The sequence below is a fragment of the Hevea brasiliensis genome, chromosome 16 (assembly GCF_030052815.1).
Source record: "Hevea brasiliensis isolate MT/VB/25A 57/8 chromosome 16, ASM3005281v1, whole genome shotgun sequence".
Classification (NCBI taxonomy): domain Eukaryota; kingdom Viridiplantae; phylum Streptophyta; class Magnoliopsida; order Malpighiales; family Euphorbiaceae; genus Hevea; species Hevea brasiliensis.
This window is the reverse complement of record NC_079508.1, coordinates 65,961,959-65,989,009: the sequence shown is the minus strand read 5'-3', so window position 1 is coordinate 65,989,009 and position 27,051 is coordinate 65,961,959. Positions and strand designations below refer to the sequence as shown.

Genomic DNA, 27,051 nt, shown 5'->3' with positions numbered 1-27,051 from the left:
ACATATATAAAAGAAATGGAAGAAAGCAGAGCGAAGAGCAAAGCAGAAGTTATGAGGAAAAGCAAGGAGAGTAGAAGACTATAATCATAGAGTAAGAAGTAAGAACATTAAAATGAGTGGTTGTATCGTACAACTATGAACTTCATAAACTCAATAAAATTCAAAAAAAAAAAAAAAAAAGCTTGCATTGCATTGAATGAGATTACAATAGCGATAAGGGAGCCCCAATTACAATCCGTTGTACAGGAAAGAACGTTAATATTCCAACTATGGCTCAATCATTAGGAGTAGTTGGTTGAGATATGTAAAGAATGGGTTAAAACAGCAGAAAATCAATGTCATATATCCTGTCATCTGTATATTTCCAAGATCACGTCATTAATCAACTCCTCTTTCGGTTTTCATTGCTTCCGATCCTTCATTTCTGCATCTGTCCAGGATCATGTTACAGTTGTTCATTGTGTTTGCATCGAGAAGACCATGATTCCAAAGCTTGATCATGAATATCCTCCAGCACCTGAGTCCGTGAGCATTTGATGGGTCATGATAAATATGTAAAGATACTGAAAACGTGTAATCATTTCTAATTCAAGAAATTAGGGAACACTAGAATTGATTAAAGAAGAAGCTTGCCAGTGAGACTTTGGTTTCGCCCAGCAGGATTATAATTCTACCGAAACAATTTGTAAGCGTACGTAATTGTTAACATAAAATAAAAAAATGAAGCAGTGTTCAGAAAAAAAAGGGGAAAAAAAATTCAGGAACAGTACCAAAAGAGAGCTGGAGATCCAACCAGCTCCTGTACATGAAGTTTTGAAAATGCCTCGCATGCCCATGCTACATGACCATCTGCTAGCACCCTGCCAAAGTGGAAAGTAGGACATTTTGCCTTTAATTTCACTGTCAAACTAAATCAGATGAACCAGCATTAAAAAGCTCTCCTTACGTGCTGGGTCTTGTTAACATCTCAGCACATAAAAATACCAGGAAAAAAGTAGCAGAAAAGGAGAGAGAAACAATATAACTGAAAATAATAGAAAAATAACCAAGAAGAAGAAGAAGAAGAAGAAGAATTGGTAAGCAATAATTACCTTTGCCCTCTCACAAATGAGTTCCAAAGATGCATAACTTGCTTCTCACATTTGCTAACATCCACAAAGTCATCAAGCATCTAAAACACATCAGTTCAGTGTTATCCTCTCCGCTCTGAATAGTTAGATTGAAAACATCTCATATTGGAAAGCAGACTATGCTTGGATGGGATGCAGAAGACACATGAAAAAAATGTATAAATCAAGCTAAAATAAATTTTAGTCGCCATCTATAAAAGCATGTGAAAGTCGAGTTTAATTCAAGTTGACCATGTTCAAGTTTTCCAACAATTAATGAGCGTCTTATGAGAGGGATATCTCATAATGATGGGCCTTATAAACTATTGCGAGAATGACCATATATAATGAATCCAACTTGAAAAGCAATTTTGAAAAAAAAAATTTGAAAAGTGAAAAGCACATTTTCTGAACATTGCTTGCAAATTTGTTAGCCATAAATCATAACAATTCAAGTACACATATATATCTCAGTTTTTATTACTTAATAATTACTGCAAACTGTCAATCTTAGCTTGCATGCTCATGGAAGTTAGAGATGCTTATGCCTAATCAAGCTTTTGTCTTGTAGAAAGTTAACCAACAATGAATGTGCACGCAATCAAGTTGTTCCACATTTTACCATTAGAGGGGGGCAAAAGGCAAATAACGTCTTGCTTCAGCAAGACTATAATAACCAAATAGTTAATAAACAAATTCTGTAAAATATGAAAGAAAAAGTATGTTCCATTACTGTAATCAGAATCGTAACTCAGAAAGAGAAGCAAAACAAATATGCAAAAGCATGAGCATACCCTTCTATCCTCAAAATCTGCAATATTATAATTGAATTCATCTTCACTATCTCGATCTGACAATACTTGCTCTAGTGCCATAGGCTTCATGTACAAAAATAAATTGTAAAATAGTGAAAAAAACTTAAGTCAGTTGAGAAAGTCAATTATCACTAAAGAAGAAACGTATGCACAAAAAATGCAAATTGAAAATTTAAGCAATAATAAGCATTCATTTGCACAAGATCATCCAGATAAGGCTTTCAATTTAGAGCTGACCTTATTTTATTTTTGCCTTTTCTTTTTAACTGGCAAAAGTGTTTCGTTGAATAGAATCAACATGCTAGGAAAATCGCATGAAGGACACGACTTCAAGAAAAAGAAGGAAAAAGGATGGAGAAAGTTGGTTATGAAAATATATTAATTATCATGTTCAATGCAAAAAAAGGCCACATATCATCTGAATCATATACATGTATCTCTCTGATGGGAATCATCACAGTAAGATACCCTCAAATTTTTGGCATGACTAAAACAGATCCTATTTATGAAATTTTCATTTACCATGAACGGCTTAAATGTTCAAATTTAGTAGTGCAAGAACTGATGATCATCCAGGCAACCAATGGATCAAACACCTCATGCAACAAATAGATGAGAAAACAAAACTTTCTAACTAGACCAATTAATCACCTGAACTCTATGAGAGTGATAGAACTGTCTTTTCTGCAGGAGTGCACGGCTGAAAAGATAAAGTTAGGAAAAGATAATCATTTAGCATCCATAAGTTGACAAAGTTAAGGAAAATAACACTCATTGTAATTTTTGAATTCATGAAGGACAGAAAGAAAACTACTCTTTCTACTACATGAGTACATCCTAAGAGCTAAAACACCGTAAGGCCATCTGAGTTTCATATATGAGTGCTGTGCACTGTGCAGGTAAAACAATCTGTACAAAAGAAAACATCAAGAATGACAAAGAAAGATAATGAGATGAGACAGCATCATTTAAAAGGAAAATCTCCTGCTAGAAGCAAATATACAGTCATATGCATAAATGATCGACAATTGCATGGACAAAAAATGTTGGTTCAAGTTGAAAGCACCACAGTATCAAGTTAAAAAAAAAAAACTGCAATTCTAGAGTATAGCATCATTTAAAAGGAAAATCTCTTGGTAGAAAAAAAAAAATACTGTCATATGCATAAACATCAACAATTGCATTGACAAAAATGCTGGTTCAAATTGACAGCACCACAGTGTCAAGTTTTAAAAAAATGCAATTCAAGAGCACTAAAAATTCTATCCATATCAAATTGCCTAGAAGGATAGGCATAACTGACCCTCAGAGGTTAGAAGAGGCATTATGCCACCATTTCAACAAAAATTACTTAGTTGAAATGCATGCACGCTGGTTAGTAAGCACATACTTTCTTCTACTTTGAAAAGCAACATGAAAGCCGTTCAATGCTAGTACGAAGGTTTTGGAAGTAAAAAGAAGTACAACGAAAACAACAAAAAGGTTCAAAAGTCACTGGAATAATATTGAAATAAACTAGGAATGACAGCATTGGCGAACATACTTTCTATCTGACCGATCCTCAGTTAACTTCCTTGCTTTTGCAATATGGATCCCAGCAGGCAGTGAGGGATCACTTCCAGATTGTGATTTAACACACTCAGAGTATTGAGCCTTTGAAATTGAAACATTCTGGATATTAAAACTTGATGCAACACGTTCCAATAACTCTGTTGCGCTAGGATATTCAGTACCATAGTTTTCTGCCCTATGCTTTGAGTTGTGCAAATCCTTCTCACTGGAAGATGACTTGGAAGCATTCTCACCTATACAAGGTAGAACATCTAAAACGTCTATACCATGTACAACATCAAAATATGAACTCAAATTCAAGTAATCCCGGCAGAAAGTATATGACGAAAAGATCCATAGAATGACACTTATATGGTATTTTAGCTATTGCGCAATGCATTAAAAAAAAAAAAAAAGGAAAAAGAAATAAAGAGCTATAAGATCAAAACTGAAAATCACCACCTGACTTTCTTTCTTCAACAACGTAATTTACTAAACCACGAAACTTTATAACAAATTCTTGCAATTTACAAGAGCAGCAATCCAAAGGGCACTATTTCTGTGTAGAATGAACCCTAAACATTGATGCTTTTAGTTTTATAGTTGGAAACATTTGAATATTAATAATAGAGACATTGTAGGAATCAGAAAAGAAATATTACCACCATCCTTCCTCAAAAATCCCTTGTTTATGCCTTCCATGAGTAGTTTTGGAGAATCCAACTCCAATAACTGCACACAAACTTGCTTTTCATTTTGATCATGGTTTCTTGATTTTTGCCTTCGTGGCCTGGAGCTGCACATACAATTTGTTTAACCTTTTGAAATCCCACTACTTCTACTAGCAGAAAGATGGACAGTAACCAGAAAATGGAAACTGTACTTAGAGATCTGAAATCAACCAGAAGAAGAATGTCTGCTGTCGTTGCTCTACTCCATCTGCAACAGTCTGTATGCATTGACAATACATAGATAGTTAGAAAAGACTGCATTCATACTTTTGTCATACTTGAAGGCCCAATTATGATGCTCATTGCATAACTCAAACCCTAAAACTTTTTTTTTTTTTGGTGGCGATTCCAATTAGGAAATCAGTTGTGCAATGCCGAATTCAATTTTAGTCGCTTTTTGTGCAAAATACAAAGGAAAAAATGGTCCACCTTAAAAGCAAAGAAAGAAACAAAGAAAGAAAATCATCCATAACACATCCAGAATAAAGTGAGGCTGTGACCTCGGATAAGAATCTGTCGATTTTCACCGAGACATTCACTGCTTGGCACTCTTCACTCACCTGCAAAATAAAGCTTCTTGATTAATACTTCCAGAAATGCTTAATGCAGAAAAGGTGATTAATTTATTATTACCAACCCAGAACTCAAAGTTGAATAGATCATGTGAAGAGCATAAATGGTACCGCAGACCCTGGAAACAGAAATGAAACCCCAAGTGAATGATAAGTTATCTAACAAAATCAAGGTTATAAATACACCTTCATGGGACTTGTTGTGAACACTTCACAGTTTCTCAGGAGGAAAAAAAAATAATATATGTATGACTATAAAATTAATTATATCATCCAAATTCAAAACTGTTTCCAATAAAAGATCTATATTTTTAAGGTTTTTCTACAAACCCATAATTTAGGGTGCTGTATTATAAGCCCATCACCAAATCTTAAATTTTATGACTATTTATTATACTTTGAAGTTAGGAATGGAATAACAGCAAAGAAAATAACAAGGTTAAGCACGTATCTCAAATAGAAAACACCAACCTTAAAGCTCACACACATCATCAAGCAAAATGGACAGGAGAAGTCTTCAGTGACTACAGGTTAAAAAATCGCACAAAATGGTTAGCAGCTCAATGAAAATGATTTTATTAAGCATATGTTCAGTAAAAAAAAAATGTAAAATGCAATAAGATCTTCAAAATCATGCTCTACCAATTATTAACAGAAATTCAGATATATGATAAACAGTAAAAAAGAGAAATTCATTTTGATAGATGAAAGGAAGTCCTAAATATGTAAAGAGGCAAACATTTATATTACAAACTTAGGATCTCTGTCCGCAATTTCTCGCTTCAGCAGTAAAGCATATGCCAGCTTAATAACTAAATATTATTAATAGGACAACTATTAATAGTTGGTATTGGTAACTAATGAAGCCAAGTTGGTAACTGCAAAGTGTAGAATTGACAACCTTCAAAGAGCATCAAACCCCTCATTCTCTACTAGTACCAAAAGACCCCCCCAACAAAAAAAAAAGTACCATTTTATAAGATACCCATAAAAAAATGGTGATACCTTCAGTCTTTTGCAGTTTGTTATTGTAATCCCTGTAGTTGAAAATTACAACTCCAGCTGCCAACCTAGGCAAGCATATGCAATGAAATACATCAACCAGTCGGTAAGGCCAAGAATAAAACTACAGAACACAGAGAGAGAAGCATGTACTTTCTCTCCCTCTGAATTTGATTGGTAGGTTACTTTTTCATTACTCGTATGTCACAAAAGGAAGAACAATTAACCACACTAATTATTAAGCTCAATCCTTTTCTTAACCGCAAAATAGGAACTAATGACTATCAGTAGCGTTAAAGCTAATGCAGAATAAAGACATCAAAGGGTAATGGCAAAGTAGTTAAATTAGCAAGATGATACCTCCTTTTTCGCCCTGCTTTCATTTTGTAACGCAAACATCTTCGAAGAAAAGAAGGCTACACAAAGAGGAGCTAGAGTTCAGTGGTTCTGATGAGCACTGGATAGAAAAAATAAATAAATAAATAAAACACACACACACACATTGTATTGAGCACGGCGGTGAAGAATATTGTAAAGTTCAACAGGCTTGCAATAAATGAGGAGGCTTTCATCAGCTGCAATTTCCTCATCTACTGACAAATGCAGACAACAATTCTGATGACACATCTCCTCTCCTCAAATTCCAAGTTATAGATTCCTGTTCCACGAAATCCAGTTAACATAAACCATGACCTAGCTTAATTACAGTATGAATTCGTAATCACAACGTCTGAAAGCGAAATTTCAAAGACAATTGCAGCATAAAAATATTTCCACGGTGGAAAGTAATAACAGAATTACAGAGAGAAGAAGAAGAACAAGAGGAATTACCAAGTGGAAGAATTTGGCCGGAAAGTGAGGTAGCAACGGCGAGGTCGAGTCGTTAGGTTAGCGAACGGAAAACGAATGATAGAATAGGCTCCTACCAATTGGGAGCAGGCCATACACAACAATGAACAGTGCCTTTTTCAAGTTATTATAGACTATTTTGATTTTGTAAGATTACAGGGCAGTTAATATTAAAGAAATCGACTTTATTACAATGGTAGGGGTAGTTAATTCGACAGTTACAGCAACTTTTGTTAATCAAAATTGAAATGCAACCAAGGAAGAATGATGGACCTAGCCCACATTCTTCTTTGTAGAAAGGCTAGGCTCCTGCTTAGCCAAAGCCCAAACCAGATATCGTCCGCTGAAAAAGTCTCCCTCTAAATTTAGAGAAATTATATTATCAACATGTGATTTCATACAAACATATTACATAAAACAGCAAGCCAAAAGTAAAAATTACTTAATCGTTATTAAGTAGTTATAATTTTATAGGGTCACTCATCTATGCATGATTAATTCTTATTTATTTATAATTTTATAGAAAATATTTTATATGAAATCACTGATATATTATATAGAAGAATGAAAATTTAAATTTGCTTCTTGTTAAAATATGTATATATCTCGATTATTTTATAATTTTTTAAAATTAATTTTAAAAATAATATAAACATAAATTAACATTTATTTGTACTTTATTTATGACGTATCATCTATGTATGAAGTAGGTCATGGACTTTTGTCAAATTACGAGTAAAACTTGCGCTCGAAGAAACAAATTCTTTTTTTTTTATATATAGATATTATTAATGGTCATGACTTAATGGCAAGTACCAGCAAAACAAAATTAATCTATTCGGTGGTCAACCATGATGCAGCCTCCTTGAATACATTTATCTTAATTATACGGTTGCGTTGTCAGTTCAGAGCTACACTGGCAGCAGGCAAGAAATGTCATCTCAATAATACCTTCTATACTAGACCCACCCGCTGGGCAGGTTCCGTGAACCTCCCACGATTTAGGTTTAGATTTTTGTTTCGGTTTTCTTCAAAATTTTTTTTTTTTTAAATGGAAAAAAGTGATTCGACTCGGAATCATTTGATTTAATTTTTAGTTCAATTATTTGGTTCATTTACGATTTGAAGGGAGAACTTTCCCATTCTATATGCCTGGAGTTAGCATTTTTGCAGTGTTGTAATTTATAATAAGACCAAATTGGCCTGTCCACCAAATTAAACTGAAAATTCATTCCATAATTCCTTTGATCTAGTTTAATTAACTACTTGTATTTACTTTGTTCTTTTTCTTTTTTTTTTTTACTTTCACCTTAAAATTGTAATCAATCCTAATTTTAAGGAGCTAACCATTGGATATCAGTAAATTGATAAATTGATTACCTCATAAATTAATAGAAAAAAATTTTATGTTAAATTGATATATATTTTATTTTAATCATTTATTATAGTAAATTTTATATGAATTTCATAATAATCAATTATTTTAATAAATTTGTTCGATAATTAATACATTCAATGTCTTTGTTTATAATTCAAATATTAGTCAAGGAGATTTTATATATATATATCAATGGTAAAACCTTGTGGCTCTAAAACATTGAAAATTTGATTTTTCTTCAGTTTTTGAGAATTCCTGTTTGAATTTGGGCTCCATTTGAAAGCATGCAAAAGCTCCACTAAGGTTTTCTTGATGTGTGAAACGAGACATTTCCTTCCAAGTTTCTACAGATTTCATAATATATACAGTTTCCTAGATTAATATTTACATCCAAGGATATACTTATAATTACTAGATTAAACTTATTACCATTAAGAATCGGTCAGAAATATTATATAATTATAAAAGAGAAATTTGGCGTCAACAACTTTCTTTTTATATATCATAAACAAATCAAGCAATGGTAGTTACGAGTTTCAACTTTGAATATTTGACGTCAAATCCTAGAAAATAACTTGTGGCTCTATTATCTTGACTAGAACAATATATAGAAATTGTTTGTCAATTAAAATTTGACAGGAAAACTATCCTAGTCTTGCCATTAGATAATTAAAATTGTTCACTGCAAGCCATGGAATTATTTTGTTGATGACATACTAGCAAACGCACTGCCAAACAACCCACTAGTTTGTCATCCCTGACATATTCATGTATAATTCATCGATACCCCTTTGAATAGAGCTGTCTCTTCTTCAAACAGTTGTATATATGTTGTCAAATTCCAACCCTACCTAACCAGAAACTGAAAGAAAAGAAATTTATAATTAAAAAAAAAAAAGGAGAAAAACAAGTCAAATTAAATGATCTTTTTCTTCAGACACTTGCATGTAAAGACTTATCGTTAACATATTCTTTGTTCAATTTCCTCAATTAATTCAATTGACAGAAAAGAGAAACCTTTATAAATTATATAACAGAAACAGATAGATGAAAAAAAAATTTATAACACTAATTAAATTACTAAACATATTATTTTTCAAATTCTCTTATCAGAGTAGGTGGAATAATGTTGAGGAGTTTGTCAATGTTCTTTTATCTTTTTTTTTAAATATTTTCTTTGGTCTTTCTTTGTATATGAAAGCTACTCAATTGTGAGTTCAAGGAAACCACCATCAATGTAGGTAAGGGTTCATATTCTAACATCCTCTTTTCATTCGAGTAATGTTTTTAAATATGCAAAATCTTAATCAATGGTACACAAATTTAGTAGACCGACCGAAACTATGTCATGCTTAGACCATATATTACGTATATGATTTCCCATGTAAATTAAATACTTGAGAAGTAGTCGCGTAGTTAGGTTGAGAAGCTATTAATTTCGCAGTCTTTGCGTGTGTGTTGCATGCACTGTTGACAACATTCGTGTAATTTCTCTCCATCCCCATCAAAATGTCAATTGACTAATTTCTGCGTGAAATTTGTATCCCATTAATTTAAATATTTATAATTTCAACATAAAAAATTAAAATAAAATAACAGTTATTCATATTTAATATAGCTAGATGTTTTACTTGACATGCGGAACATTGCAAGAGTCAAATTCCCAGTTCTACTACTAAAAATATGGTTTGAGCAATGACCAAGTGAGCGTGGATCATGCTCATTCCACGTTAAATCCCAAGAGGAAATGACAAGCCGGTGTTGGATTCTGTGTAGCCGCGCATTGACTTGAGTTCATGAAAATGCAAGTGTACGAGAAATAATTTGATTCCTCATGAGAAACACATTATTGTCTATAAATAAATGCACTTTCTTTAGTTTGCAATAACCTTGACTTGTTTACATTTATGTAGCTATTGTCTTGTTTCTAAGTCCCTATTTCATGTGGGTCATGCTTAATTCCTACGAATATGATCAAATCTAGATATTTGAGTTATTGTTTTAATCGACTTGAAGAAATTTATCGTTGAAGCATCTCAACAAATTAAGGCTATGTGAATGCTTTTAAGATAGCAATATTTTATTGTACTACCTCGTTTATTTTTATCTGTTATATTTAAATTTTGTATAATAATTAAGAAAATAATTAGATAATTTTGATTTTATAAAAAATAAAATAATAATTAATTAAATTATCATTTATCTTATTTTATTATTTTTTTATATAAATATTTATTATATTTAGTAAAAATAATAATTAATATTTTCCAATTTTTTAAATATCACAAATAATTTTAAAAAAAATTAAATGTGACAAACAAAAATAAATGAAGAGAGTATTACTGTAACCTAATTGCTACCTAAATACAAGCCATAATATGATAGAGTTAGTTAGGCTATCTTAACTAAGATTTACAGATTAGGTGATACACATGGTAGTTACATAGGATGATCCTTATCAATTTCCTCGAAGGAGCAACCTTCACATAACAATTTTTGGGTTGGTGCTAAAAAAAAAAAAAAACTATTTTTGAAATTGGTGAGCCAATATTGATAGAGTGTTTTTTATTAACTTATGAAAATTTTATTGTAAGTATTTAGTGCTTATAAATTAATTTCAATTTATAAATATTTAAATTTTTAAATAATTACATATTTAATTATAAATGATTAATAAATGATTAATATATTTAATAAAAAATAACTTATAAAAGCATATTTATTATTATATTACTTATCTTTGCACAATGAACTTAGGCCATCATTTTGTGAGTTACCGCTTGAAGTGTCAGGTCTTATAAAATTGGAGTGATTCTAATTAGCAATTGAAATGAGAGAATTTAAGTCCATATATACTCCACATTGAAATTTAAAAACTTTAATGTGGAATACAAATTTTTTTTACAATAAATTGTAAGAAAGAATAAATATGATAGTACACTAAATCAATTTAATTGTGCTTTCTTCTCTCACAATCGTATACATATGGTAAATCTATTTTTCATATTATTAAAAAAAATTCTTATTTTTATAAAAAATACTATTTTTATGTATTTTATAAGCATTATATAATCTTTTTTTCTGTTTAAAAAATTTTATTTTATGTATTATATAATATAAATATTTTAATTATTAATTATAATGAGATACATAACCCGATATAATTATTGAAAATAATAAAATTACTGTATATACAACGGATGAAATTTCTACTTTATGGGACTGCCTTTTTAGAAAGGAGAAAGTAGACAACCACGTGTGATTGGCTGTGCTTCCATGACTAGGCAAATAATAATCACCACGTTTAAGTAACCCGATTATAATTAATTTGAGCATTTTCATCATCATCATCATTTTATTATTAAATAAATTATTGTTATTAATTCATCTAATAATATTTCTTTATAAAGTTAAATTTACTTAATTAAGATAACTATATAATTGATCATTTTTCAATTAATAATTATAATGTCCCGCAATGCCATCATTTTCTTTTTGAATTGAAATATATACTAATTGTTTTACTTGCAAATTGCGCAAATTATTTTTATTTTATTTTAATATTATAATTTATTTTTTATTTGCTTAAATCATACTAAAATTTTGTTAATATTAAAATTTTTAATTAATTATGTTAAATTTAAATTAAATTTTATTAAAATTTTGAACATCAATATCATTAGCCTGGCCACTAAATTATAAGAAACATGAATGAAATGGGTATTCACATCGATAATTCTACTTTTATTATCTTATTTTTGGATACCAACAATTATTAAAATAAAATTATTAAGTTAAATATTAGTAATTTAATTTAAAATTAAAAAATATAAGCTAAAATGAAATTTTAAACTCAATTAGACTTTATATAATAAAATTAATTTCACTTTAAAATAAAATTTCAAAATTTTATATTCTTAAATAAAACAATTAATGGTAAATACAATTGCAAAATCTTGATTAACAATTTTGGGTTATATATATATATATATATATATATATATATATATATATATATATATATATATATATATATATATAGTCTAATTACTTTATTTATAAAATCATTTTCATTAATATTAAAAAAAAAAAATTAGAAAGCGTAATATAATAGTTTGATGGTCAAGTGCATAACTCATAATATTAAGAGTTCAATTTTTGACAATATGAGCGTGGCTTATTTTTTTCCTGCATTGTTTATCGTTTTGTTATCACTCAATTTATTTATATTAAAAATAAAATTATAATTAAATAAAAATTTTATAATACAATATAATATTAATATATATTAAATTATGTGTATTTAATTATTGGTTGATATTTTTATTTTTAAAATTTTGTAAATTTTATATAATTAATAAAATAAAGAATATAAACTAATTAAAATAAAATTTTAAATATTTTAAAATTTACAAATTGTAAATATTTTTATTATTATTATTTAATTATGACAAAAGTCAAATTTTTGTTAACAATTTTTGAGTACTTAGTAGTCTTAAATTGAGTGAGGGTATTGAGTAAATTACATTTTAATTTATTTTAATATGAAATTTATATAAATAATTGAATACTTTATACATTAAAATGATTAATTGGTTTAATATTGTAACCTAATTATCTATATATTATCCTTTTATCTTATATTATTTCAATGTGAGATTCTCCTACATTACATAAATGCAATATAATTTTTTTTTTATTAGAGCATGAAATGTTTATCTGTTTTTTTTTTTAATTTTTATTAAGCAATTCAATTAATATCATAAAAATGAAAAATAAAAATCATCGAGTACGTTAATTTAATAATAAAAAAAAATGACACTTAAATCACCACGTTTACGTTGCTGCAAAAAATACAAGAGCACACGTCCCTCTGTTTCCACCATGAAATGGAGCTTTTGAATTGTGAGTGAATGAAAGTTGGAAATTAAATGGTCGCTTTGCTAGTGGGTGTTGATAGTGGGAAATAAAGTGAAAGTGAAAGAAGGCTCATCCTCATCATCGCTCGATCGCCTGGTAGAGCAGATGTGCCTTTAAGCTTACTCTCAATTATTTATTTATTTATTTATTTATATATACAAGAAAAGCACATGCCAACTGCTACCTTCTTTCTTCTTCTTCCTTCCTCACTTCATATTCATATGGCAATTATTGCTCCTCCGTTCTGTTCTCCTTTTCCTTCTCAGCCTAAGATTTTCTCAATCACTATCTCGGTCGGTTACTTAGAGGGGAAGTGTGTTAATTCCACATCCACATAGACTAGCATGTTTTATTTATTTATTTTTTTTCCTTTCTTTTCATGTTCTCTAAAATAATCACTTTTCTAATTTTAAGTAATAATAATAATAATAATAATAATAATAATAATAATAATAATAAATTTTCATTATTATTAATATGCAATTTTTATATATAAATATAAAATTTTTAATTTTAATTGTTAAAATAATAAATTAAAAAATAATTAATTTATTAAAAATAAAATAAAATATACTAAAATAATTAATATACGAATAGGCTTTACGAGTGAGACCCTAGCTCCGGCCTTGGATACAACCCAAAATATTTTATATATTTATACTTTTCTGTAATGTTCTGATCAAACTTCTACAAATAGAAAGTGATGAAAAGAAAGCAAATCGTGCAAGCAAGCCAGCATGCGCGTTAGTTATTATATAAAACTCAACCCTTTGTAGGGTTTGTTTCAGAAATTAAGGTAGCTTGCGACCATTAGCCGTTAGGGAAGGAAAGGCATGCAGTAATCTATATGGATATCACGTCAGAACAGAACAGTTTGATTGAAATTCTCCACTTTTTTGTTCATTCAATTTCAATGTTCAACATGTTTGGCTAATATTATTCAGCCTTTTACCATATCCAACCCTAATTAGTAGTGCTGCATGTGCCTTGATCATCAAGACTATTTTGTTTGAAATCAATGGCCCTTTTGCTTAAGCTTTTGACATTAATGCAAAGAAGATGGTAAATGGTAGTGACATTGTCTTTGAAATCACTGCTGACATTATAAATGACTTCTTTTAGAATTTGATTAGCCTACGTTTCCAAAACCCATTTGAGGAATTGACAAGGAAACTGGGGAATGTTTTCCAAGCATTTGGGAGATGGAGATTGTGAATTGATGAAACTTTTATGATATATATAAAAAATATTTTTCATAAAAAATATTTTTTATTATTTTATTATAATATTAAATTAATAATATGTGCTTATATCATATATGAGTAAATGTTTTAACATTTTAATAAAATTATCAAAATTAGAGAATATTTTTTATTAACTCATTTTTTTAAGTATCTAAATACTTAAAAATATGAGAAATATTAAAATTTTTTTAAAGAAGCCTTTATTTTTCCCCTTATTGTTGAAAATAATTTAAATGTCAAATTTAAAACTCAAAATACCAAAATTAATTTCAAAATAACCAAGTCAATTTATTGTTTTCCAAGAAGGAAAATGGGCACACACATTTTTTTAATTATTCCCTTATTTAATAATTTTATTAAAAATCATATCTAATTAATTAATTTTATTATTAAAAAAAGAGGGACAGATGTTCGCAAAAAAACAACTAAACCAAACACATTTTCACCGGCACCTATTTTACCAGGTCTGGAGTGTTATACTAAAAAATATAAAATTAAAATTAATGAGTGTTTAGTTATTTTTTAAATGATACCGAGTGTTTAATATTTATGTATAAAAAAATATTTATTAAAAATATTTTACTCTTTGATAAATTGATTCAATACAAATAAAATTAATCCTCATATATTAATTTTAGATTACCTGGGAAATATAAAAAAAAAAAAATTTAAAAACATATCTTTTTTGAGTTGCATCTCTGTCCATCTATAATATCTTAAATGACCGTTTCTTTCACCACGCTAACGTTGACCTAAAGTTTGCTCTGGTCAACCCTTATAATGACTACCAACACTTATGGAATAGCTGGCAGAACCATACGAAATAAAATCACCTGTGTCATTAGTAAAATTGCACCAAATAATTATTTAATTAATAAAAATAAATTTAAAAGATTAATTAATATAATAATTAAAATATAGAAATTAATCTATTTAACGAGGTAGTTAGAAGTTTTCTTTTTTAAAAAAATTTTAAAAAAAATGACATTTCCTAATTCGTACAGGATTTTCATTTATAATAATATTTCTTTTACGAATTGAAAAAGAAAAATCTTAATAATTCCGTCCGTGATAGTACAAAAAAGTCAATGTAAAAAATGCGTGGGTTTTACTCAACCAATTAGCCGAGAGATGAAAGGTTAAAGTCGTCATTTGACCAATTTCTTGGGCTATAAAAAAAAAAATAAAAGAAAAGAAGACAGCGATAATCTCGTGTAGCAGACTTTTATCAAACCAGTTTATTTATTACAAAGATGAAAACACGATTTCCATTATCGAATACAGATGTCACTAGCATACTTGGTCTTCATACTATTGCCAATGACTTGCGCTTTCTTGTGATTTATTTTCAAATTGAAGAGCATTTTGGGAATTGAAGGACACATCTCTCTCTATATATACCCCTTCTCGTCCTTTTTATCTCATTTGGCTTCAGCTGCCATCCGTTCTTCTTCCTTAGTTAACATATCTCTTTGACCCTTTCTCTCTCTCTCTCTCTTGTCAAATCCATGCAGATCAGCGCAAGTCTTCCCGCCCAGAACCTCCACCTTGTTGAGGGTTTCAGATACCGGCAATCTCCGTTGAATCCTTCAAGGAAACCCACTTCTGCGTCAATGACTCAATCTCTGAAGCCGCCGGTTACTTCAACTGAGTCTGAGTCGTCTACTAAGAAACACATAGCCAATCTTGAAAAACTTCTTCGAAAACATTCTATTCCGGAGCTGAACCAACCTGAACCTGTGCAACCAGTTCATAAAGTTTCGAATGGGAATAATAATAGATCGACATTAGCAAACAAAGGTAAAGCTTTACTTGAACGCCTCAACTTGGCCAGGATATGGCCTGAAATGAGAGCGGCTGAGGAAATGTCGCCCAGACATCTAAACAGGCTTCAGCGGCTGTTGTCCAAAACGGAAGAATATTCTCCGAGGAATAATCTCGGTTCCCGGTGGCGAGAGTATCATGGTAGCAATGATTGGACAGGGCTTCTTGATCCGCTGGATGAGAACCTCCGGCGAGAGGTTGTGAGATATGGAGAGTTCGTGCAAGCAGCCTACCATGCTTTCCATTCGAATCCTGCCATGTCATCAGAGGAAGCTCCTTTGCCCAGACATGTAGCTTTGCCTGATAGGTCATATAAGGTGACAAAGAGCCTTTACGCTACATCCTCCATCGGTTTGCCTAAATGGGTAGACGACGTAGCACCGGATCTCGGTTGGATGACCCAACGATCGAGTTGGGTCGGGTACGTGGCCATATGTGATGACAAAAGGGAGATCCAGAGGATGGGAAGAAGGGATATACTGATTGCATTACGCGGCACATCCACGTGTCTTGAATGGGCCGAGAACATGAGAGCCCATTTAGTTGATATGCCCGGAAATCACGACCCTATCCATGGACAACCGAAGGTGGAGTGTGGATTCTTGAGCCTACACAAAACCGGTGGAGCTCATGTGCCATGTCTAGCCGAATCAGTGATGGAAGAGGTAAAAAGGCTCATGGAACAATACAAGGGTGAGACCCTAAGCATTACAGTGACAGGCCACAGCCTAGGGGCAGCCTTGGCCCTATTAGTAGCAGATGATTTAAGTACGCAAGCCTCTGAAATGCCACCGATTGCAGTATTTTCCTTCGGTGGACCTAGGGTTGGTAATAGGGGATTTGCAAACCAAATTAATGCAAAAAATGTTAAGGTCTTACGTATTGTGAACAATCAAGATGTTATCACTAAGGTTCCTGGCTTGCCTATGGTTGCAGAAATAAATGAGGACTTGCCATTGGCATACTCACATGTGGGAATTGAACTACGTGTCGATACAAAAATGTCACCTTACTTAAAGCCGAATGCTGACGTGGCATGCTGCCATGACTTGGAGGCATATCTTCATTTAGTGGATGGGTTTTTGGCTTCAAATTGCCCTTTCAGAGCTAATGCAAAGAGAAGTTTAGTGAAATTACTTAATGATCAGAGGTCTAATGTGAAGAAATTGTATACAGCCAAAGCCCATGCTCTGAGTTTGAATCTTGATAGACAAGGATTCTCTAGTGCTGGTTGTTTGCCTAGTCCATCTCAATAAAATTTTATTTTTTTATTAAAAAAAAAGTTAATAAAAAATGAAAAAATCAAATGACAATACACTTCTTGTATAATATGCTGAAGTTGTTATATATAGTTATGTTTCATATACCACACCAAAATTATAACATTCAGCCTGGAAGTTTCAGTTTCAATTTCAAGTTTTGATTAATTCTGCATACAACGAATGTCCCTCAAATTCAAATAATAATTTTTACATTTATTTCATTTGATAAATAGTTTTGTTATAAAATTTAGCTATTAAGATTTTAATTATTATTAGATTATCAATTTAACAATTAAATATATATTTCTTAGTATAAGAAATTTACACTCGATTGATTGATCAAAGATAAGATAGAAATGGATAGGTACTCATGTAATTCACCGTTCCCAAAATTGAATATAACATAAATGAATTATATCCAAATTCGAATGTAACATAAATGAATTATACATAGAATTTCCTAAAAATATGAAAAAAAAATGTTTATATTTTAGAAACCAATAACGTAAGTCATTTGATGTAATAATACGAGGGTTATTACTGGTGCAATTAGTTTCCATAGAGAGAATTTTTTTTTTCTCAAGTTCTTCCTTAGGGGGCCAGGCCTTTGGTTCCTTACCGAGTTTTACGGCCTCCCCGGCCTCTTTTGGGTGAGGTGGCTTTATTCCCCTTGACAGGTTTTTCCCTCCCATCTCTTGGTGGAGTTGCATATATTTGTTTTTGCTTTTCGTTGATCTTGTGTTGTAAGTTGGGCTTGCTTGATGAGGGATTGGGAAGACCTATTCGTCCTTCGTGAGTTGATTCATCTATGAGAGAGTTTCATCCGGATTGTGATATCTCCTAAGTTGTGCACTGGCTTAGCCACCAATAATGACCCTAAAGGCTTTGAGATGCTATGGAGCCCTACCCCATCAGCCTCAAATGGTTGCAAACAATGCCTTTGGTGACTTTTTCGGCCGACCATGATTTATGGCTCCTCTGTTCCTTTAAGCTTTCTCCTAGTCTGGGCTTAGTTTAGGTGAGACAACTTGGTTTGAGACCTCTGCTTGACTTGAATTAGTCTGCTTAGCTTAACCTTGCATGGTCATTGTTTGGTGGAGGTCCACCGATTGTGCCTCCCTTGAGTGGCGCTGGGTTGCTTTTACTTGAGAGAGTTGGATCATCTTTTGCATTGCCATTGGAATAGTGAGAATTCTGGAGTTTTCTTGTGGGCCTTTTCTCTTGGACTGGATGTGCTGGGCTTGCGTAGTTAGCAGACAATATTTTTTGGACCATGATCCATTATTGTATTTAACTCTACTTGTAAAAAAGGATTGAGGATTGGCCCTTATTAACTGCCCAAAAAAATCAAACCTAACTAAAAAAAATCAAAATCTCACACGTTGTCTGTACTGTAGTAGCGCCAATTGGACTTGTCTGAACCTGAGAGGACTTCCAAACAATTGCTAGTTGGAAAGGTTCGCTAAATAATTTATTACTATTACAGTATTATAATATGGGACTAAATAATAGTTTTAATAAAAAATCCGTGCACTGAGACGCATATCATAACATGCACCCGCATGTACAGTAACATTTTCACTAGGGTTTTTAAGATTAGGTCGGGACTCACTTTCATGTCTCTGCCGCATTGGCTAGGGTTTTCCACACTTCCTCAAAATTCTCACCTTTCTCTTTCGTTTTTCTCATCACTTCCTCTCCATTTTCTCTCCTCTCAAACCTACCTTACCCAATACCATTCCGAAAATACTCTATCAATCTTAAATCGTTTCATCACTAATGGGTTTAAACAAGCACTAGAGGGTCGTGGTTGCTGTTTTTAAGTTAAAAAGCAAGAGTTTCAATTCAGTTTGTTTATCAAACTATTGAAAGAAATGGCAACCACGAACCCTTTCGATCTCCTTGTTGACGATGACAATGAGGACCCCACTCAACTCTTCGTGGCTGCTCAGCTCAAGGTTGAGAAGCCTAAGAAACCGTCCGCTCCTGCTCAGCCTCAAGCTCAGCCGGCCAAAAGTGCTAATCTTCCGACCAAGCCCCCTCCTCCAGCTCAGGCTGGTGAGCGTCGATGTACTTATATGCTCTTCTTTTTTTTTTTTTTTGTAATTTCATTTTGGCTTTTAGGTTCAAAGGAGAGGTTGGGCATTTATTTAGTTTTTGACATTTTGTGTTTTTTTTATTGGTTTTGTTTTATTATGTAGTTGTTTTTGAAGCTCATGCTGTTGAGATATTGATTTAAGTACACTTTGGTTGATTTTTATTTTAGTAACCTGTTTAGGTTGCTGAGAAAATGGAAAAAAAAAAAGAAAGAAAGAAGATAATAAGTTCATAATCCTCGTTGTTTTAATCTTTTTTTGCTGTCGATTTGAATGATTGTGTCTTGGTCTGTCTCTCTCATAGGATTGCATTGATAGCGTCCAACTCCCATGTGTTTCATGTGTGTTTGTTGAGTTTATTTTTAATTGGAGTTGTCATATGTGCGAGTTGAAGTTCTGTGATCCATTATCACAGTAGCACTGTAATTTCTGGGGATGAGTTTTAGGGTACTTTGTGTTTATGCCATTCAAAGCTGCATGAGTATTCTTCCATACTAACGAGACAAAAATCCTCTCTATTTCTTCTGCTTTTGTTAAATTTTACTGCAATTGGACTGAGCATGCTCTTTATGGAATAATTGTTTGCCATCCTAAGTGTGGGTTGGGTATTAATTTTATATTTATATCTAATTTATTTAGCATATCTTGGCCCCAGAGTACTAGACAATCAGCAGAGGCAAGGCAAAATTACATTGAATAAAAAGGAATTTAGAATATACTTTAAGACAAGTTTGAACTTTGAATTAAGTGGCTTGTGATTTTGTAAGCTTTTGTTGCACATTTTGGGTTATTGTACAAAATTATAGAATTATTTGTTGAAGAAATTTGCTGGAGATTCATGTTGTATATGTTATGTTTTTTGCACCAAAATGTGCTCATGTCATGAATAGTGAGGGAGTCAAAGAATGAAGGTGGACGTGGGGGGGCCCGAGGTGGTGTACGTGGCTCTGGCCGTGGGCGTGGAGGTAGCAGTGGATTTAATCGAGATTCAAATAACAATGAGACTACCTTTGGCAGCAACAATGGATTTTCTAGAGGGTACAGACCGTCTGAAGAGGGTGACACTGGGAAGCCATCTGAGAAGCGTGGCTATGGAGGCCCTCATGGTGGCTTCCGTGGTGGCCGCCGGGGTAGTTTGAGCAATGGGGAAGCTGGAGAGGGTGAACGCCCTCGTAGGTTGTATGAACGTCGCAGTGGTACTGGTCGTGGGTTAGTATTTGTTGTTGAAATAATCATTTTGTTGTATGGAACATTACACATGCTTGTTCATATATTGGCAAGAATAATGATTTTTTCTTTGTCCTTTTAAAGCAATGAGGTCAAACGTGATGGAGCTGGTCGTGGCAATTGGGGAACTCCCACTGATGAAATTGCTCAGTGAGTAATTTATAATTTTGGCAATCCAAACAGTTCCTGAAATTCTTGATGTTGTACTAGAGCTAATATGTCTAGTGCAAGGCATTTGTATTTACATCTATGATTACTCTCTTTTAAAGGGAAACTGAAGAACCTGTGGTTGAAAATGAAAAGGACATTAGTTCTGAGAAACAGCCAGGAGAGGAGGATGCTGCAGATGCCAACAAGGATAGTCCTGTAGATCAGCCTGAAGAGAAGGAACCCGAGAACAAGGTACAGTTTCTTTTCTGGACCTTGTTTTCTGTTTATTTCCTGAAATTTACTTTTTGAGTCATATTTCAAGAAAATTTTAAATTATTTCAATTGTTATTTTGATTTTCTTGATGTCCATAGTACTATACCATAATATTAAGTGGACAGTTATCAGCTAAAGTAAAGACGGACTGGTCAGAGGTAGGTTATAGTGCTTTTCTTGATTCCAGGATTCAGTGAATTTGGGTATGATATTACAGAAGTTGAACAGACTTTTTATGTCTCCTTGGTCGGGGGTCAAAATGTACTAAATGGGTGGATGGTGAAGCTGGGGTTTCATATTTGAATTGTCTTGCTGCTTATTTGAATTTTTTTTTTTGTTGGATCTAGCTTTTGTCGTGGTGTAACACGGAAGCATTTTTCTTCAAGCTTTTGTTTCTTGTCTCTTAGATAATTTTTTTCTTATTGTGCCTATTATTATTATTTTATAGATGCATACATATTTTTATATCAAAGGATATAAAGTTCATACATGCTGGATCATGACAAAAAGTGAAGGAAATTTACTATTTACTATTGCCTTTTGGTTATAATGTGGTTTTTGTGTGAATAAAGATATAAAGTTCATACAGACAGGATCATGACAAAAAATGAAGGAAATTGATTACTTACTATTGCATATTGGTTATGAAACTATGAATGAGGATTTAGTATTCTGAGTGGAGTAACAGATGTTGTGTTGCTCTGGTATGCATGTTATAATGTGTTGATAAAGGTTACTGAATGTACATTTGAGTGATACTACATTCGGTTGAATGATCTAATTGAGTAAACACTTCAGTCTGCCTTTGGGCATAATCATGCTGTAGTTTAAAAATACAATTGTGTTGTATGATCATTCCTCCTAATTGTAAAGTTTTTAAAAAACAGTTTTGTATATTTCCTATTCTGTGGTAATGTTTGGTATGCAAGTAATTAATTTTTGTTTCATCTGATAGGAGATGACTCTGGAAGAGTATGAGAAAATTCGTGAAGAAAAGAGGAAAGCTTTGCTTTCTACAAAGTCAGAGGAAAGAAAGGTTGATGTGGACAAAGAGTTTGGCTCCATGCTTCAGCTTTCACATAAGAAGGGCAATGATGACATCTTTATCAAACTGGTATGAACAATGTTTCATGATACATGATACTTTTGTTTATAAAGCATTAATAGACATATTGACTTGCTCTACATGGTTGTAAGGGTTCTGAAAAGGACAAACGAAAGGATGCTGACAAAGATGACAGAGCAAAAAAGGTATGTATCTTTAAGTGATTCTCTCTTTCATGCATTGAGTGGTGTTGCAGTATTTTTACCATGGCCTGGATGTTGTGACTGCTTATGTGCTTATATGTTGTGAGTTGCCCTGTTTTTAGCATATGTATTGGAATGTTTAAAGACTTGATCGTTTTGGCTAATCTGGAGTTTATTGAAATGGAAAGGATGGTAAGTGGTTGTGTACACAATTCCATGATGGCCGGCATGTGTGGAGTTTTGAGTAGTTTTTGAAAAAATCTTTTATCTATTATTACCTTCATTTTCATAACAGTAACTATCATTTTCTGTTCTGGTCATTCATCTTTCAGTGAGAGGTTGGGGTTTTGAGCTTTGCTTCGGTTTTATTGGGTTTCTGCGTGCAACCAGTTATTGGAATTGCCACTATGTTTTTGTTGGCATCACAACATGCTGTATCACTATTGATCAGCAGTATGATTATTTTGGGCCAGGAGGATTTTATCATGGCCTCAACTTTTTGTTATGTGGACGACAGGAGTGATTCCTTAATGTTTTGGGCCCCCGGTTCAGTCATGGCCAGAGAATTTTCATTTTTTTTTTAATGTTTTCATCCATGTTACCATTATATGGGGAAGCATGTACACAACCTTTGTATTTTTTATTTGCAGTTGGTTGCTTTAAGGTTCTTTTAGTTATTGGATTACAAGTCTTGGTCCTGTGCTTTGCATAATCATTGCATATTATGTAATTAAGCGCTTCAAATTTTATTTTCAATAAATTGGTATTTGCTTTTAGTCTGTCAGCATAAATGAGTTCCTGAAGCCTGCTGATGGGGGGAGATACTATAACCCTGGTGGCCGTGGTCGTGGACGTGGCCGTGGTTCAAGAGGTGGATATGGTGGCGGTAACATGCGTGATGCAGCAGCCCCCTCGATTGAAGATCCTGGTCAGTTCCCCACCCTGGGTGGCAAGTGAGATCTTACATCCCTATTTCAAAGTCGTAATGGTTGGAATTTCTTTGCAATCTGCTTGAGAGTAAAAGTTGAAGGTCATCTACTGGAAATTTTATTTCCTGCATTAAAAAACCGACTTTTAACATTTAGTCTTTTGATGTAAATTTTAGATATTCCTCCGTGGGTATCTCCCTGTGATTCCTTCTCGACTTTGACATGCTTTCATACTCCATTTTATTTTTGTTTTTATTTTTTATTTTTGGGTCTAAGTTAGGGAATATGGAGTCATTATTGTCTTGGACGGAGTAGTGGCATCAGTTTTGGTTTGTAATAGGTGAAGAGTACTTTTTAGTCTTTGTGATTATTATTTTTTTTTTTAATTCTCTATGTTGTGTTTCTTATAGCTATTTTTCATTAATGCTTCAAGAGAAATGAATTTGGTTCGTTGTTGGTTAAAAGCAAAGGTCTTACTTATGAAGGTCTGCTTTGGCATATGAACTTGTGGCATGGTTCACTTGACTAGGTTGTGACTGATGAATACCACACCCTCAAAGTCTCTCGATCTCAATTTGTTACGCTTGCTTTGGGGAGAAATTATATCCTCATCCGGTGATTTCATGTAGGTTTGCTTATGGAATAGTAAATCAATGATAAAATGTCAAATAAGTGATGATGGTTCTTATAATAAGCGATAATTGATATTATAAAATGTAGTTACATATAACAGATAAGTTTTCTTTTAAAAATAGTAATTATTTCTTAATTTAAGTGTTTTTTTAATTGGATTGTTATTTTATGTAATATGTTTATATGAAATAACGGGAGAACACAATCGCTTTATTTTACCAGAAGCGAGCCTTTTCATGCATCATGAAAGTTAATCCATTTATTTTTATAAATAAATTTATTTTTATATTATTGTTAATTTTATTTAATTATTTTTTATATAAATATTTATTATATTTTAAAAGTGATAAATAATTTTAGATTAAAAAAAATCTAAATGGATAAATAAAATGAATGGAGAAATTTTATAAATAATTTTATTTTTATATTATTGTTAATTTTAAATTTTTTTATTTTTATTTATTATGTTATATAAAAAAATAAATAAATAAAATTAGATAAAAAAAAAAATAATAAAAATAATAAAAATTTAATAAATTTTTTTACGTATCAAAGTATGTTTAAAAATACTTATAAATTTTTTTTTTAGTGAGAAATACAATATTCAAATTTTGATGCATATCAGAATGGGTTATGTCATAATGATACAAAATTATGTCAAAAGTATATATTTACAATGCAAAATAATGAAATAAATAACCAACAAAAACAAAAACAAATAACCCATTATCGATGAGGAACTCTTGATTCTCACAGTATTAAGTATAATTATAAGAGTATCCTACTATTTTATGCAAAATAATTTTTATGGAATGACAATTCATATATATATGTATAAGTAAGTCTCATGAAATAATAACTATTTAATAATAGATCATAAAAAATAATAATTAATCAGCAATTATTTCTTAAAAAAACTATAACTGTAATTATTTATATAATATTTAATTATTAAATTATCATTCTATGTCAAATATTAACATTAAGTACAGGAAACTGTATAATTTCTCCTGTATTAAGCTATTCGTTTCGCCTCAACTAACTTCACTAGAAAAATCTCAACAGTAAGCTTATTTATTATAGTAAAAAAAGTCTACAGATGCATGAGAAATGCAACTCGAATTTTCTTCCATTTGATCTTCTTGCAAATGCATGAAGTGTGTCACGACCCAAATTCTAGGCCGGATCGATACTAGAACTTAGGTCATTATAAAACTCTCAAAATCAGTAATAAACTTAATTATTCTTAATCCAATTATAAGGCCCATAATTATAGTCAAATTTCAAGAAAATAAATAAATAAAGTCTGACAATAAATTGGACTATCCAACGGAGAGCAATAGCTCACTGGACCTGTAATCATAATATATCTCAATTTTGGGAGCTTAGCTCACCCTTATAATATTCGAAAACACACTATAATCTAATGGAAGCTCAGGTCCTTCATCCAAGCACAATCACATAATAACCTTTACAACATCCAACAGAATAAGTTATTACAGTCCCATAAAGTTTAATACACTAATGATACATGTGGAGTTTCTAGAATATAAATAAGGAAATAAGAATTTAATAAATCTGCTTCTGGTAAACTTGCGAAGAAGAAAACAGATTAAACTCAAAGAGCTCTCCTGTTACCTAAGAAAAAATAGTTGAACAGGAGTTAGCGTTCAACTCATAGGGTAGGATATTGATTTTAAATACAATTTCTATAACGATCTAGGGCTAATATATCCCTAAAAATGAAATGCAGCATATGTCAACACATTAAACCAAGCTCAAACAATATTCACACAAAAATAATTTAGAGCACTCACACACTCGCGTGTCACATAAATCAAATATATATATATATATATATATAGGAGCTGATCCCTACACAACTCTCTTAATTTCAACATCTGCCAGTGAGATCAACTTGAGCCAGACTTTCTCTTAATAATCTAAATGCGAGGGTCAGCGAGATCAACTCAAAGCCATACTCACCCCGACTTATCACAAAAAGGACTGAGCCCTAAGTGAGATCATCTCAAGTTGATTTGCTCCTTTTACCCATATCCAGTACTACACCTCACGCACGTCGACATATGCACACAGCTCCAAATTACCAAAGGTGATACCCATATCAATTTCATCAAATAATAATACAACATAAAGCGTGGCTATGATAGCTATATACATATAATTATAAGTGAATGCGTGAGTATGCCTTGTATGTATAATAATATTAAAATTATAAATAAAATCAATATTTACTCATAAATTCACTAAATATCACTGTGGTGGCTGGGTGGAAGAAGAAGGCTAATTCTAATCACCTAAACAATTATATTAATGAATTCATCAGTATCAACAGAAAATAATTGTTTAAAAATTTAGGGCGTTATATTTTTCTCTTCTTACAGAGAATTCATTCTCAAATTTTTATACAAGGCAGAATAAAAATATAGAATTGTATATTAAACAAGTACGGGTACTTGCTACGCATATCCCGCTTTAACTCCCAGGTGCATTCCTCTACAGTTTGGCTCCTCCATAAGACTTTAACCATAGAGATCTGCTTTAACTGAAACTGTCTCATCTGATAGTCCACTATGACAACAGGTTGCTCCTCAAAGGTTAAATCCTCATTTAACTCCACTGTCTCTAATTACAGCACATGAGAAGGATCAGGAATATACTTTCTAAGCATGGAGATGTGGAAAACTGGATGGACATGAGAAAGGCTTGGTGGTAACTCTAACCGATAGGCAACTGCTCCCACTCTGTCAGGAATCTCAAAAGGTCCTATGTAATAAGACGTCAATTTACTTTTCTTCTTGAATCTCATAACCCCTTTCATAGGGGAGACCTTTAGGAATACATAGTCACCCACTGCAAATTCTACGTTCTCATGTTTAGGATCTGCATAGCTCTTCTGTTTGCTAAAAGTTGTCTTCAAACGTTCCCTAATCAAAGGGATCATCTCTGCAGTGTACTGCACTAGGTCTATATCATGTACTCTTACCTCTCTAACTTCTGTCCAACAAATAGGAGACCTATACTTCCTACCTTATAGCGCCTCATAAAGTACCATTCTAATACTAGAATGATAGCTGTTTATTGTAGGCAAATTCTACTAATGGTAGCTGATCATCCCATTGATCTTCAAAATCTAGAACACACATATGAAGCATATCCTCTAATGTTTGAATTGTTCTTTCAGATTGCCTGTCAGGACCCAAATTTTAGGCCAAA

The 27,051-nt window shown here is 31.9% G+C and overlaps 3 protein-coding genes across 5 annotated transcripts; 2 read left to right on the top strand and 1 right to left on the bottom strand.

Annotated features, from left to right (window-relative positions):
- Positions 1 to 164: 164 nt before the first annotated feature.
- Positions 165 to 6,765, bottom strand: LOC110634461 (polycomb group protein EMBRYONIC FLOWER 2). 2 transcript variants are annotated; one of them, XM_021783468.2, is made up of 15 exons: positions 6,612 to 6,765; positions 6,282 to 6,438; positions 6,141 to 6,196; positions 5,784 to 5,848; positions 5,250 to 5,302; positions 4,844 to 4,897; positions 4,707 to 4,766; positions 4,378 to 4,424; positions 4,138 to 4,271; positions 3,468 to 3,729; positions 2,576 to 2,624; positions 1,904 to 1,987; positions 1,092 to 1,171; positions 771 to 860; positions 165 to 517 (listed from the first exon to the last, which is right to left on the bottom strand). In XM_021783468.2, the coding sequence occupies exons 2-15, from the start codon at positions 6,405 to 6,407 to the stop codon at positions 379 to 381; spliced, it is 1,299 nt and encodes a 432-aa protein (XP_021639160.1). In that variant the 5' UTR covers positions 6,408 to 6,438; positions 6,612 to 6,765; the 3' UTR covers positions 165 to 378. The 2 variants fall into 2 exon arrangements, 1 of the variants encoding a protein (XP_021639160.1); XR_002490988.2 differs by having other exon boundaries at positions 460 to 517; positions 1,092 to 1,206.
- An 8,781-nt stretch (positions 6,766 to 15,546) lies between these two features.
- Positions 15,547 to 17,372, top strand: LOC110634431 (phospholipase A1-Ibeta2, chloroplastic-like). The gene has a single exon (XM_021783417.2). The coding sequence runs from the start codon at positions 15,680 to 15,682 to the stop codon at positions 17,249 to 17,251; it is 1,572 nt and encodes a 523-aa protein (XP_021639109.2). The 5' UTR covers positions 15,547 to 15,679; the 3' UTR covers positions 17,252 to 17,372.
- A 1,494-nt stretch (positions 17,373 to 18,866) lies between these two features.
- LOC110634433 (RGG repeats nuclear RNA binding protein A) lies at positions 18,867 to 23,574 on the top strand. Of its 2 annotated transcripts, none has more exons than XM_021783418.2 (7): positions 18,867 to 19,327; positions 20,244 to 20,562; positions 20,665 to 20,730; positions 20,850 to 20,982; positions 21,960 to 22,118; positions 22,202 to 22,255; positions 23,030 to 23,574. In XM_021783418.2, exons 1-7 carry the CDS (start codon positions 19,132 to 19,134, stop codon positions 23,207 to 23,209), a joined length of 1,107 nt encoding a protein of 368 aa, XP_021639110.2. In that variant the 5' UTR covers positions 18,867 to 19,131; the 3' UTR covers positions 23,210 to 23,574. The 2 variants fall into 2 exon arrangements, with proteins under 2 accessions (XP_021639110.2, XP_021639111.2); XM_021783419.2 differs by having other exon boundaries at positions 18,868 to 19,315.
- The last annotated feature ends 3,477 nt before the right edge of the window (positions 23,575 to 27,051 follow it).